Source organism: Abrus precatorius, unplaced genomic scaffold (genome assembly GCF_003935025.1).
Source record: "Abrus precatorius isolate BTA unplaced genomic scaffold, Abrus_2018 Scaffold4, whole genome shotgun sequence".
Taxonomy (NCBI): domain Eukaryota; kingdom Viridiplantae; phylum Streptophyta; class Magnoliopsida; order Fabales; family Fabaceae; genus Abrus; species Abrus precatorius.
In genome coordinates this window covers 14,135,270-14,150,671 of record NW_020874384.1, presented here as the reverse complement: position 1 = coordinate 14,150,671, position 15,402 = coordinate 14,135,270, and the positions used below count along the sequence as shown (strand labels likewise).

Genomic DNA, 15,402 nt, shown 5'->3' with positions numbered 1-15,402 from the left:
AAGTATTTCAACTCGTAAACAATATTACAATATCAACCAAATTATCTACTTACACAGATGCAAAATATACAGCCTAAATTATTTGAGAACGATACACCGGAACTACTGATTTTAACAAGAATCATGACCAAAACTTAATTAATCCTAGTAACCTTTTCGACTTATACTAAATATCATGACTCCTGTCTGAAAATTACTGAACCCTGTTTTTGAAAAAAAAAAAATTATTAGTGGTCAATAAGCTAATGATTGATACGATAAATATTAATCATGATCTTGGTCATGGTGTATATGAATTTGATTATCTCATCCAATAGGCCACGTTTTATAAGCTCAAATTTTAGAAGGGGCTAAAATGGAAAGCTTGAAAGCATGCGTGGATTAAAAGAACGTCGATCCAAAGGTTGTGTGCAAAAAAGTGATATTAGGTTGGCATAAAATAGTATTTGTAAATTGTAAGTGCTTCTAATCATCCTTAACGACAAGTACATGCACCAAATACAATGAAAGGACATTGGTGGAGAATAAAGATGAGCACTGTAATATTTTAAACTCTTATCTTTTCTACTTCTTTTCTTAAAGTGGTTTTAGGATGTTCATGAGCTCCCTTAATTAAGTCAAGCTTTATCTTCTGAGAAGATTCTTCTCCACCTCTTTTAGCGATAATAATTGGTCAACTCAGAAGGACTAATTGAAAGAACACATCATCTGAATTAGGGACTAGGATTGCTATGGCATGAATAAAGAAACATAACAACTTGTCATGTAATAATCTTTAATTAGTTTATTTTTTTCATACACAAAAATAAGAGTTTAAAATGGTATTTTATTGTGTCTGTCCACTCCTATGTTATAAGTGTAAATTTTTATTCTTGAAAGAAAGGATTTTGAAAGTACTTTTATTTTTGTTAAGTCATGACTTTATTTATATTGAGTATTTAATTTTATTATTTACTTATAATTTTTATTTCTTTTAAATAGTACTTTTTTAAATTAGTTTATTTTTAAATTTTAATACGCTGTATAAAAAAACTCTCTGTTTTAGATAAATGAAATTTTAATATTATTTGTAGTATTAGTCAATCTTATTTTAAAATTATTTTTTCACATTTTGACATATTGAATTAATAAAGATAATGTCTTTATTTCAAAAAATTATTTTCATAATTTTATCTTCATTTTTAAGAGTTTTATCTATTTAATTTATTATTATTTAATATAATATATCATTTATTGTTAGTACAAAAATATTTACTATATTAATTTTAAAGTTTAAAATACACGTACAATTCACGGCTAACTCACTTATTATGTTTGAAAGATTACTAAAAATGTTTTTGTATACTGCACGTTTATTTTTAGATTTAAATATAACTTATAATAACAATAAATTTAAAAATAATTGATATTTTAATTATTAATAATAAATATTTTATTTTATTTTATTATGTAGGAATACATTAATGAAATAAGATATTTAAAATTGAGAAAGAAATTATGATGATAAATGATTAAAATTAAGATACAAAATTTCTGTTGATATGGTGTGTCAATTTTAAAATTAAATTAAATTAATGTTTATTAAAATTACAATAATTTTAGTTTTTTATTTAAAAAGTATCTTTAATATGATATAGTGTACTAAGATTTGAAATTAAATTAATATAATAATTAATTAAATTTAAATAATAATATTTAAAATCAATAAAAAATTATAAATAAAATTCAAAATTAGATATTAATTAAGAAATAATGAAACTTAATGTGAAATGGAATTTCTCTTAATTTAAAAGTAAAGATTTAAATTTATAAGATATAAATGAATGTAATGTACTCTACCCTAATAGTTGTATAAAATTTACCGAGATTAATATTGCTAATTTGGTATTAGGAAATTCCTTTTCATTTCTCTTTTTGTGAAAACAAATTATCTGCATATGTTTTTGCATGCATGCTATTGTATGATTGGTGATTTAATTAGGAAATAAATATGTGGATTGGCTTGCCATTTCGGTACTCATCATTATAAACCATCCATTTATGATAGCAAAAGCGTGGCTTTATAAATCAAACCCTCCTCAAGTGCATATACCACGCCATCTACTTCAGAGCAAATTAAAATTTGACATTGATCACTTATTCAAAATATTTTATGTATTGTGAGGATCGAGTGCATATTTTGGCATCACTAAATGTATTGCAGCACTAAGTATCTTCACATCTTTTCGAGTTTCATTTTTCTTTTATTGCTGTCACTCATTTTATCGAATGGATCAGTAACTAGTGGAGTGTTTCCATTAACATTGATCCAGCATGCATGACTCAACTTGTTTAGTTGTTTGCTTTAAATGGGAATATTTTTATAAATCTTCCACGTAGGTATGGAGTTGTTGATCATTTAAACGGTGAACCAAGTAGCCCACAACAAAAAGATGCAAGTAGGAGAAATTCAACGGTGACACGTAAAAAGTAATTTGCAATTTGGATCAATAAGATATTATTAAGATTGATTGGTTTAATTGATTAGCATTTTTAATCGGGTTACTTTAGTTTTTTAATTTTGTTTTATGGTTTGGTGCAAAACCACTTTGCCACCTTGTGTTATAACCTATATATTACTTAATTTGCCACATTGACATTTGCTTCACTCTATATCAAGTAATTATCAACTACTTCATACTTTTTTTTTCATGCATTTACAAAAGTGTCCATGATTAGCAAATGTGTAACATGAAACTTTTAGGGCCTTCAATATATCACCACCCGTTGATTAAGGGATGAAGTTAGTGCTTAAGCTTGACCAAAATTTTTGGAAGAGACAATATTTTATGAAAATTTCATTTGACTCTGTTGAATTAATAATTTTATCAAGGAGTTTGTTCAGTAATTAATTTTAACACATTAAAAAACGATAATGTTCTTGACATTTTTATTTGAATAATAACAAAAAGATAGAAAAATTATTGTGAGTATGGTAATTGTCTCAATACTTACAAAATAAAGAGAAATTTTTTCAATAAGTTTGAGAAAAAATTTATTTATAAGTTTAATAATAAATATTTAAATAAGTAAAACTACATCTTAAAGAATGTAGTACAACACTCTAATTTTCGTGTTTTCTATTCTAAAACAATCCCATTTTCTACTATTTTAAAAACAATTACTATAGTACAACACTCTCACCTTTTCAACAATATGAAAGTAAATAATTCTTAAATGACTTATAATCGAACGAGTCTATATTAAATAAGTAATTATATCTTACATTTTCATTTAATGTTTTAAATTTAAGAGTATCATTAATGAAAGAGATTACTTTTCCCCCCAAAAAAACATAGTCAAAATAAATTTGTGTATTAACAAACAAAATTTATTTAAATAATTCATGATTCTTGAAGTCTCTAAATAAAAAAAATAGTAATTACACATTTTTCTATAACCTTTCTTATATGTGATTTTGGTTGAGTAACAATCTTGGATTCTTAGAAAAAAATTGATTAAATACTATGTCAAGTAGAGAAATTCTTTTAAGAAAAAATATATTTTGACATAATAGTTCATTTATTTGATATTACAAACTTTTATAGGAAGAAAAATAATCTCCTTCTGATTTGTTCTTAATTATTTCCAACAAAAGAATAATATCTAAATGATTATCATGATATTTTTTCAATTCAATGAAAAAATAAACATTATGACGTTGCAAAATTTAATTAAGTCTTTAATCATATTTATTTATTTTTCTTGTGTTTGAATTATAATCATTTGAAGAAATATTTGTTTTTGTGGAAATAACTTTCACAATAAATGATGAAAAGTGGCATGCTTTAGTCTAATTGATTACAAGAAATTTCTAACTTTATAATAAGAATCATTGATTATTAATTTCAAAATATATGGAAAAATAAAAGAAGATATAGTAACGCTTCAATTTTTGTATGCTGTTAATGTAAAAAAATTTATACTGTCAACCAATTAAAAAATATCATGAATAAGATGTCAATTTTAATTCTAATACTTGTTATTTGTATTGTATTCTAGTACCTTCTCTTTTTATATAAAACAATAAATGAATAATTAACGTGATCAAATGAATAATTCTATGGATTGATGTTTGAATTGTTTTAAAATTTCTTTTTTGTTGAACTTTTTTTTAATGATAAAAAATGAGCTATAAATAATAGATAAATAAGCTTCATTGAGAACATCAATTGTCACTTAAATTGCAGAATTATTTAACCAATTGAGTTATTCGATTTATTAATTTATGCTTATATGTTGATTAATTTCTTTATACTTACTTTAGGATGTATTGATAATTGGCCAAGACTACATTGAAAAACAAAATAAAAAAAATACAAGGACAAAAATAAGTTAATTATGTTAAATAGTAAAATCATTGCGACTCATGCTCAATTAACATACCTTCTTGAAGTTAGATGCTAATCGAAATTATTCTTTTGTTTTTATATAATTCTTGATAAGGCCATTTAAATTTCTAACTAATCAATTGATAAACTATTGTATCTTTAATGAGGTAACAAATCTAAGGGATAATTTGAAATTAGGAACAAGAAGATCAATATCTTTGCTAATCTTTTAATTAGTTAATTAGGTTTAATAGATCTAACACATCTTAATGCTTTTTTTGTATGTTAATTCTTATGAACATTAAAATAACATTCAGATAAGAAAACTGTCACTTTTCTATGATTATTAATTAGTATTAAATATTAATTAGATGATTGATAATTACATCAATACAATAGAGTGAATTTAAATTCAGTTATATTTAAGAAGACACAAGAGAAAATGAAGACTTAAACATTTATCCATAAATATTCTATTTTGTGGTTCTTGTTTTTTCTTATTTCTTTATTATTTGTTAAGGTTGTTAATAATAACTCAAAACTTTAATATTTGAATTGCTTAACATTCAATAAACCTTAGTACTAGGTGATTATGAATATAATTTTTGTGAGAACGATACTAAAAGGGTTTAAAACACTTCCATATACTATAATTAATGGGTATAGTTACCTGCTGGTTCAAAGTTTTTTGAAGAGTATTAAAAATTGCAACAATTAGTGAGCATAATTTTACTAAATGAATGGTATATATTTTCTATTATGGAATGAATAATTTTACTAGATGAATGATAAATATGATTTGGTGGTAAACATTTCAAACTGATATATGTATTAAAAAAATGATAAACTATGATTATGTTATCATATTTTGTTGGAGTTAGTTGAAATAAAATATTTTAAAATAAGTTTTACATTGCACATGTTTATAAAAGAAGAGAGAGATTAAGAGTATATATTGAATCTAAGTCTTTTGTTTTAAGCTACACTAGTTAGAAATACTTTAAACTTGTATATGATGTTTTTATTTTATATACTTCTATCTTAGTATTGTAAAATATTTACTTTAAAGAGTGTAGGTGTATTGGAAATGTGAGATAGTTAAGAGAAAAGTCAATGTGTTATGAAATGTTTATGTTGTGTTATTTTCTTATTGTCATTAAACAATGACTTTGATTTTTCTTTTTTTAATTTTAGAGTTTTTACATTAATTCTTGTATTATGACTGTGTTATCTTATTTTTCTATCTTAAAGAAGTTTTTAAGGAGAATCTATTGTTTGTTTCCAACAATGGTATTAAGAGTTTCTGGTCAATTGGCATATTACATTCTTATTCTTAGTATGTTCTATGATTGCAAAATTGTTTGATTTTTCACATTAGAAAAGAAGTGTGACATTATAAGTGCTATTTTAAAAAAGTTTTAGTTAAGGAAGACTTTATACTTAAACATGTTTAATCTACATACATATGCAATGCCAACTTTTTCAAGTGCTATAAAGTTTAGCATAGAGAAATTTGATAGAAGAATTAGTCTTGACTTACGGCAAATACAAGTTATAAAATGTGTTGATACAATTATAATTATACATGGTATTAAATTATTTAGGTGGAGAAATATTGAAAAATAGTTTAAGTCAAATGCTAGCAATGTCTTTCTCATTATGAAGAGAGCGATCTTCTCTAAATATAAGTAATGTATCATCATGGAATTATCGCAATATCATGAGAAATGAAAAGTTATTGCTAGCATATTAGTAATAGTACAAGAAATTGATTGGCATTAGTACAAGATTTGTAGTAATAGTACATGAGCATTGATTAATATTAATGCAAGGTGTGCGATGATACATGTGAGCATTTATTAGTATTAATACAAGGTATGTGATAATAGCATACAAATATTGGTTAAAATTAATGTAAGATATCTAACATGTTTTCTATGATAGAGTGTGATTATTCTTTTGAAATAAGATTGTCAATAAGAACAAAAGATGTGTTAGATTTTAATCAATGTAAAAATTATTGAGTTAGTTGAAATAAAATATCTTAGAACAAGTCAAACATTGCTCGAGTTTATAAAAGAAGAGAGAAAGCAAAACTATATATTGATCAAAAGTTTTTTGTTTTAAGTTGCACCAAGTTGAAACACTTTAAACTTATTTCTAACTTTCTTTTTTATTTTATACTTATGTCTTAGAGTGTTGTAAGATGTTTAAATATTTGTTTTGAAGAGTGAGTTTATTGAGATTGTGGAATGGTTAAAAGAAAAGTCAATGTGTTGTAAAAAAATTTAGCAGTGCAATTTTTTTTTTGTCACTAGATAATTACTATTGATTTTTTTCTCTAATTTTATAGTTTTATGTCATTTCTTAGGCTATCTTATATTTTTTATCTAAAGAAAATTTTGAAAGAGAATTTATTATTTTTTCAATATATATGTTAATGACATGTTAATTAAAGAATTTTTAAGTTTTAAATTTAAAATAAAAGACTCAAGAGAAGCTAAATTAAAATATAGAAAACTAAAATTCATTCTCCTCTAGTTCAAGTTCACTACAGTAAAAAATTATTATAAAAATTTAATAGTTTTAATGTGACATTGGTTAGAAGATCAAATGATGGAAGTGTTCATCTAATGAAAAATAGTGAAACTAATATTTTTCAATTTGAATATACCAAAATAATACAAAATGCTATGTATCTTAGACCTTAAAATCATGATAATAATAATTGAAATGTCCTTTTGCCATTACTAAAGTGCTTGAAAATTGAAATTAGTCGATAACTTTCCAATTGTTTTAGATTTTATAATACAAATAAAGTCTCAAATAATAATGAGACAAATTTTACTATTGGAGGATATGTGTTTACTTTAAAAGGTAGTGTTATCTCTATATCAACAAAGTAAATATGTAAAACCAAGTCTATAATAGAATCAAAAAATATAGCTCCAACTTGTTGGTCAATAGGCAAAATAACTAATATACCATTGTGAGAGACCTACACTTCCAATGTCTATCGATTGTTATTCAAGGGCTGCAATTGGTTTAGTAAAGAATATTGCCTACAATGGTAATAGAAGACTCATGTGCATGAGATATAATGTTGATAGACATTTAATAAAAAGTGGTGTCTTCTCACTTAAGTATGTGTAAAATAAAATTGTGGATCATTTTACGATAGAATTACTTAAAAACTTGCCTCATCTTGCTTTGTTATATATCTCCTCCACTTCTTGCTTTCTTCCTCTCCTAGTCCTTTCTTTTTGGGCAATTATTTGAGAGGCTTCATCGTGCTTTTGTCCTCAAGTGCATAGGTTTAGGCATATAGTTGTGGCACATTTTGGGGAACAAATCAAATATCAAGTTGAATCGAAGGTTCGTCATAATTTTCTTTCAGTTTAATGACCAATTATCATGACACAACACTTTTCACCTTTCTATGTTTGCACATAAATATTTTTACATTGTCAAATAATTAGAAAACATAATAAAAAAACTTTTAAATTAATTATTACAAAGGATTCATGATTGAATAATAATATAATTAAGAATATAATTTAACTTTTTTGAATATTAAAATAACGGTGTATAAATTGTTATAATTTCATTCTAGGGATATAAAATTTGGCAGAGAGAGAGAGAGAGAGAGCCCACACACACATTAAAAATATAATATTAAATATTTATGATTTTATGATCAAGATCAACTTATCTCACACTATCTTTACGCGCCTTGGAATTAAGAATCTAAATCTAGGATAGAAAGATGAAAACTTCGTTGAACACCCAAAATAAAAATAAAAATACCGTAGTACTTACGAAGAGAAGGGCACTTGCTTTACAAACTACAAACTGGAAACCTCTGCATGTTTGTGGAATCCATGAGTGAAATTACATACCATGCCTATTAAATGCACTAGACAAGGTTCAAAATCCACAAGAGCCCCAAACAGGGCACAAGAATACAACTCACTACACAACCACATATCAAACAAACTTTTTTCACATGATTTCTATGATGAGGAAGTGCCACCAACTGATTTGTTGCTTTCTCGGCGAAGGCTATTTTCTCTGCTGTAAGCAGCCTTAGCACCCTGAGAAGCAAAATGAAGCATCTTTAGTTAGATACCAAAGTGCAAGCATGTGACATAAACTGATTATTTATCCACCAAACATCAGAAACCAAACACTTACTTGAAAGATAGTTCCTAACTTTTTTAATGCATGAGCCCGAGACCTCAGAACATCTTTGGAGGCGCTAGGATCTCTAAGAACCTGAGAGAAATAACAACACCATTTTCTTAAAACTTGTGTGATTAATGGATATTTCAAAATAAATTTTATACTTATTCACCATCTTATTGTATGCATTTAACTTTAATATGATCCACTATTAAGTTTTTGCATAAATACTTATAAGAGCAAAAAAAAAATGGAGATAAAACAAATAAAATCCTTCTCATAAATTAAAATCAACTTATATTCTTTTAATTTTAGAAATTCTCTCAATTAATTTCTTTAAAATATAAAGTGCATTAGTTGATTTTAACTTATGAGAATGATTTCATTTGTTTTATCTTCCTATTTTTTTTCTCCTATAAATACTTCTACAGAAACAAACCAAAACTGGGTCTATGTAAAGTAAATATGCATGGATAGCTCATGGCCCACCATTAGTCTTATGAGTTAAAAGATTGGCTTGATTGTATTTTGATATCTCTGGTATGATCAATGCGGAATTTAGTCCCTCAATAATATTTACTCAAATTTTGTCCCTACTTTTTGAAACTATTACAATCAAGTCCTTTTTGTCACTTTTCCTTGACAACTTTCATATCCTTATTTAATATTTAAATAATTAGAGGTTAAGGAAGATTTGAAAAAAGAAAAAGAAAAAGACTGAAAAGGTTTAAAAGTTGAAAATTAGATGAAATTTGGGAGGATTTATAGGATGAGAGGTTAAGGTCTCAAAATGGGGAAATTTGGAATTTTTTAATTTTAATTAAAATATGTTTTGATCGGTGAGTTTAAAAGAGTTTGATGATTCATTGAAATTTTGAGGGAAAAAAAATAATTCAATAATTTTATGTTGAAAACCTTGCTTGTAACAATAGAAAAATTAAAAACTTCAGGCATAAAAATGGCAAGTTGACCATAATAGAGATTAGAAAGATTAAAAGTGAAATTAAACCTAAAAGATAGTCTCTTGTGGTCCAAGTTATTTCTAGAATTAATGCCTTAGTTATGGTCTAAACAGTGAATGGATAGTTAAAAAATAATGAAGAAAAAATGTTGGTAAAAGTCAGAAAAGTGAAATTTCTTCCAAGGTGGCGAAAAAACTGCACATTAACAAATCATGCACAGCAGGTAAGTAGGGGGAAAGACTAAAATTTGTGTTATAAGCCAAGACCTTACTTTCAAGCTACATTAAGTAAATACATAAACTTACTGCTTGGCAGACATGTGACAGAGTTGATTCAATATCTATCACGTTGATTTGCCACAGGGAATTAAGCATAGCATCCTTCTTATCTTCAATAGCTTTAACTATGTTTTCATCTTTGTTTTCTCCTTGGTTTAGCTTCTTCAGCTCTTCTTGTATTTGAATTAGGGACACAGCTCCTACATAAAAAGTTAAGTTCCATTTGACCCTTCAAAATTTAAGAAATGCTCATCCTTTCAACTGATATATACCCAAAAAAAGTCTACTACCTGAGGCTGCTGTCACTTGTGATTTTATCCGGTGTCCTTTGTCTCGTACCCACTCTGCTAAAAAGGGAACATTCATATATCGTATATCCTTTCCAAGTTCTTTTGCAGCTTTTCGTGTGTAGATATAACCAATTGTGTGTAGCATGGCCTCTCCAAAAGCTGAAAATAACGTAAAAATGAGTTAACATGATTCCAGGGGAAGAAAAGAACAAGGAGTAAATACACTGCTCCTACATGAATTTGACAATAGCTGTCATAGCTATAGAAACCCAGGAAGAGACTCATAACGTTGTAGCATGATATACTTACCAATTAGACATTATTTGGACATTTTCCTTCAGTGGGAAATAATGATATTTAAATTACACATTGAAGCATTCTGCAAGATTCTAAATTACACCCGATTGAACATAAGATTTTTACTTAAAATAATTCCATTTATGTTTCAAAACTGAAAAAACAAAATACTTTGCACCTGTAATTCAAATTTCTGTCAAACAAACCGGAAAACATCTATTGCATCCATAACCAGGAGAACTTATTTCAAGCCCTTATATATTAAAACCTCAAATAGTGCTAAGAAAAGGTTATGATGCCCTACTCTAGAACACATCTAAATTGAAATTCTTGAAAATGAAAATATTCAGTTATTGAAACTTCTAAATTATGGATGATAGTTATATAATACATTATTAAAAGTAACATTATAAACAGAGAGAATTTACCAGCTTGTGAAAGATTACATGCTTCTGAGTTCGCCCATGCTGTAAATTCATCTTCTCGCCCATCAACAAATGGTTGAAGGCGATCTTTCAGAATTGATGTCAGCTTCTGCTCCCTTTCATTCTGCCATGCCTACAGATATAAAAATAAGAAACAGCTTCAGCTACCCAAATATGAGGAAGGGGAATAATACAAAGGGCTCAGAAAACTGTCACAGAGCACAACAGAAAATAGAATACCTTCATCTTTTCCTGAATTTTCTGCCTTTGAACTTCAGGATCCTGTGAATTTTCATCCATTTCTATAGATGCTAAAGAAGCTAGCGCTAGTTTTCCAATATATTCTTCAAAAAATTCACTGCCAAAAAGCATTCCAAACACAGTTGCAGGGTCCATCATGGAATCTCTGCAAAAACGGAACAAAAAGTCAGTGTATTTCACAGATTTTCTCAATTAACAAACAAAAAATACTTAAAAAATTTGGCTACATGCCAAGATTCATCTTAAAGCATTTAACAAATAATGAAGATTATAGGAGATTCTGTTTAAATAATCAAGCCTGAATTGGGTTGATAGATTGACACTGATATTGGGAGTTATTGTGTTAGATATTAATTTTAGTTTATTTTTTCCTGTTTTGTATTCTTGTAAGCAAGGCATGGTGTCCCATGTTCATCACAGGCAAATACAACAGTGACAGCCATTCAAAAAGCACATTATTTGCATAATAAATCTACAATGCCACCAGTAGTGGGAAAAAAATAAATGATAAGCTGATGCATGGTGACCTGCTAGATTTAGCAGCTGTAGCAGATAGTATGATTCCTTGGGTAGTAGGTCCCCACTATAATTTTGATAGCTCATCATCATAGTTGAAAATATTCAAAGGATTGGCACAGTGAGGTCAAATTACAGGTTCTCTCTATGCAAACAACTCTACAACTCTATTTATGTTCATGTTTAATATGAACATACACCATGTTAGGCACACCCTCCTATCCCGGACCATGAGGGAAATCTGAGGTATGAGAGGGGCAATAAGGGGAGGCCTGACGATTTTAGGAAGTGAAATTCTGATAGGTAGTGACTAGTGAGTATAAGAAGGAAGAAGGGGGAAGGGGGAGGGGGGGGAGGGAACACTAGGATTGTGCATATATTAGGGTAACCAAGAAATAGGCCCCTGATAGTGGCAATTGTGTCTCTTATCTTTTTCCTCTTGTTATTATTATTATTTTTTTGGCTAAATTGCATTTTTGATCTCCCAACTTTTCTGTTTGTTCGATTTTAGTTCCCTTATTTTCTTAATTAAGCAAATTTAGTCCTTCCATTAAGTTGTCATCCAATTTTTAATGGCAACTGTTCAGTCTTCTCCTTCTTCCTCTCTTCTTGGCCAGAATCCGCTATTGCCAATAGTGATCCTCCTCTTCTCCTACCTAGACTCTGCCGTTGAGTAACCAAGTAGAGGTCAACTCACACGAATTTGTTATGACCCCAGAAATTTTCTCAATAACAAAGCAAGAATCAACCATTACAAGAATTAAAGAGGAAGAAATTGGATGATTCAGCAAAAATGAGAAGTGTCCTTAGAAGGGGGTATCTGAAAGTGCCAAAGCCTTCCAACACCCTTCACCAAATTCTTCTTACAAAGAAACTCCTCCGCATAAGCCTTCTCCACCTTCCAATCCAAATCGTGCAAGAGCTCGTGCATCACACCATATCCCTTCTTATTCCTTGCCATAACTGCAGCAGAGAACATGGTGACCATTCTCCCCAGTGCCTCCTCAAAGTACCCTTTGGGTGTGTTGATCATTATCAGGTCCCACTCCATCTCGTAAACCTCGTTTGAAAGATTCTCCAGTGCCAACTTGCACGCTTCATTGCCTCATAGGTAAGCCTTCGAAGGAGAACACGTGGGTTCAAAGTGGTACAATGAGAGGAGATTGTTGACGTTGCGAAGTTGTGCCTGTACCTGGATGATTCTTGCTTTGCTGTTGAGAAAATTTTGGGCATAACAAATTTGTGCGTTGGTCTCTACTCAGTTACTAAACAGCAGAGTCCAGGTAGGAGGAGCACTGTAGTATTGGCAGATCCCAGCCAAGAGGAGAGGAGGAAGAAAAAGACCGAAAGGGCCCAACAATGCAATTTAGCCTCTCTTTTTTTTTTTAATTTTTACTTTCTTTTAGAGTAGCTGTAAACCTATTTTCTGGACTCATATCACATTAGTATCTAGTCAGGAACACAAACATAGTGTATTTAGTGAATAATTCATATTTTTGGTTTATAATACTCAGTTTGAATATGACTAATAATTGAATATAGTGACAGCTGAAAAGAGGATAAGTTGATGAAAGATATTAAACAACTATATCAGAAATTGATTTATAATTGACAGTTCAACACAAGTTATCTTTGAATTGAAAAGACAGAACTTCACCATTAGATGAAGCTTAATTGCTTGCAAGCTATTATTAGTTAACTACTGTTCAGTCAGGTTAACTTACTGTTGTATTCCCTCCTTTCCATGCTTATCATATGCTTCACGCTTCTCTGGATCACTTAAAACCTGGTAAGCCTCACCAAGCATCTGATACAGATACCAAACACAAAAATATATTGAGGAAAATTAAAGCAAACTGAACAGAGGGAGAGATCCAAATGTATACGTTCTCCTATTTCTTATACAATGACCAATTATTTAACAAAAAGATATAAATAATTTTGTCAATGAAATCCAGTAATATTGGTTAGCATTATGAAGCCAAAATTCAGCTTCTTAGTGCTTACCTGAAAATTTTCTGCAGCCTTCGGATCTCCAGGATTTTTATCAGGGTGAACTATTCTTGCCTACAAAGGGTAGAGAAAGGAATTCATGTATCACCACCACCAATCATTAAAGTCACAAAAAGGAGAAATTATCAAGCTCTACCAAAAAAATAGATTCATTCAGATGAAAAAGAAAATGTAAAACACTAGCATAAACATAATATTCTAAATATCAAATCTAGAAATACAAGCGAGCTAATATTTCCTTTGCTATCCTACAATTCACCCAAATCCCAACTCAATAGCTCATGAAATAACCGCATAGTTAAACAGAGCCAATCAAGTAAACCCTCAATTTAGTCCTCCAAATTGTCATCATATAAGTCCTTCAACAATTTTGGTCACCAAATTAGCTCATCAAAGATTATTTTTGTCACCACTTTAGTCCTCCATTTTAGAATGTTAAAGATCAAATTTGTTGATAAATTAAAATGGTGAGGAACTAATGTGGTGATAGAAATTTTGGAAGACTAATATGGTGACAATGTGACGCTTTAAATCTTTGAAGGCACTTAAAATATTTGAAGGACAAATATGTGGCTAAAATTTTTGGAGGACTTGATGCATGCAACTTTGGGGACTAAATTAAGGGTATGTTCTAATGGAAAAAGTCACATCATCTTAGCAGACTAGCAAATGATGAAGGTCGGCACCACATTAAGGGTTTGCACATTTGCAGGCAGAATACGATAACTAGGCAATTGCAGAAACTCAATCTATGAGGCTTATTGATCTGAAAATTTGAAAAATAATTCCAACTAGGAAATATTAAAATACCCAAAGCAGCTGAGATATCTGAACGGACTAATACCGATCTCAGACTGGGAAAAATTTTAAATAACAAACTGAAGCCAGATTTATATAACCACCTAAATTATTATAAAACAAAAGTACAGTGTATAATCAAATCCAAAATTTTTCCAGTTCAGGTAATAAAGGTGTTTGAAAACACAGTGAACAACCAGTAAACGTGAATCCAATATTAGTGTTGAAGCAAACGTGGATCCATTATTTTTTATCAACAAACCATATATGCTAAAAATAGCATCCTCAAATCTCAGTTTTTTCTTGCACAAATCAGAAAATTGAAGGGTATTCATTACCTTGATATAATAAGCCTTCTTGATATCTGCAGCAGATGCATCAACATTGACCCCTAATACGTCGTAATAGGTTGTGTCCTTCACCATTGCTTGTAATGTTCAAATCACAATTCAGAGCTCTAACATTAAGCAAATTGAATAAGCCCAAAAGGAGGGGGGAAAAGTTAGTATCATGATATCAATAGAAAGTTCTTGAACAATTAGAATTTAGAATATAAAAAGTGCTCACGAAAAGTTTCTTAACACAGATTTTGAAGCCAACCCAGAGAGTAAAATTGGAAAAAGTTTGCAACTTTACTTGAGATTGAGAGAGATGCTAAAATTCTTTCAGGCAGATCCGTGTGGCAGAGGAAACGGTGTCGTGTCGAAGGGACCACGTAGCTGATGATACCATTTGTTTTCCTTCTTTTAAGGACGACACATGTGGGTTGCAAACTTGAAATAGCCAAATGCCACACTTGCGTTTCAATCTCAACTTTTTCTGTTTTTGCTCCACACATACAGAGTGCATTATTACACTTTTACCTTTTTTTAAAGAGGAAAAGAAAAAGAAAAATGTCTTTCCTTAATTATTCATTCATTTATATATATATATATATATATATATATATATATATATATAAGTGATAAATTTAAATTAAACAATTAAAATAAAAGTATTACTTTATAATT

At 28.9% G+C, this 15,402-nt stretch overlaps 1 protein-coding gene across 2 annotated transcripts; it reads right to left on the bottom strand.

Moving 5' to 3' along the window:
* Nucleotides 1-8,165: 8,165 nt before the first annotated feature.
* LOC113865267 (chaperone protein dnaJ 10) lies at nt 8,166-15,190 on the bottom strand. 2 transcript variants are annotated; one of them, XM_027499704.1, is made up of 10 exons: nt 14,975-15,001; nt 14,731-14,849; nt 13,589-13,648; nt 13,306-13,388; nt 11,045-11,210; nt 10,808-10,937; nt 10,083-10,241; nt 9,820-9,992; nt 8,565-8,645; nt 8,166-8,464 (listed from the first exon to the last, which is right to left on the bottom strand). In XM_027499704.1, exons 2-10 carry the CDS (start codon nt 14,815-14,817, stop codon nt 8,384-8,386), a joined length of 1,020 nt encoding a protein of 339 aa, XP_027355505.1. In that variant the 5' UTR covers nt 14,818-14,849; nt 14,975-15,001; the 3' UTR covers nt 8,166-8,383. The 2 variants fall into 2 exon arrangements, with proteins under 2 accessions (XP_027355505.1, XP_027355504.1); XM_027499703.1 differs by lacking the exon at nt 14,975-15,001 and adding an exon at nt 15,029-15,190 and having other exon boundaries at nt 8,193-8,464.
* Between the last annotated feature and the right edge of the window lie 212 nt (nt 15,191-15,402).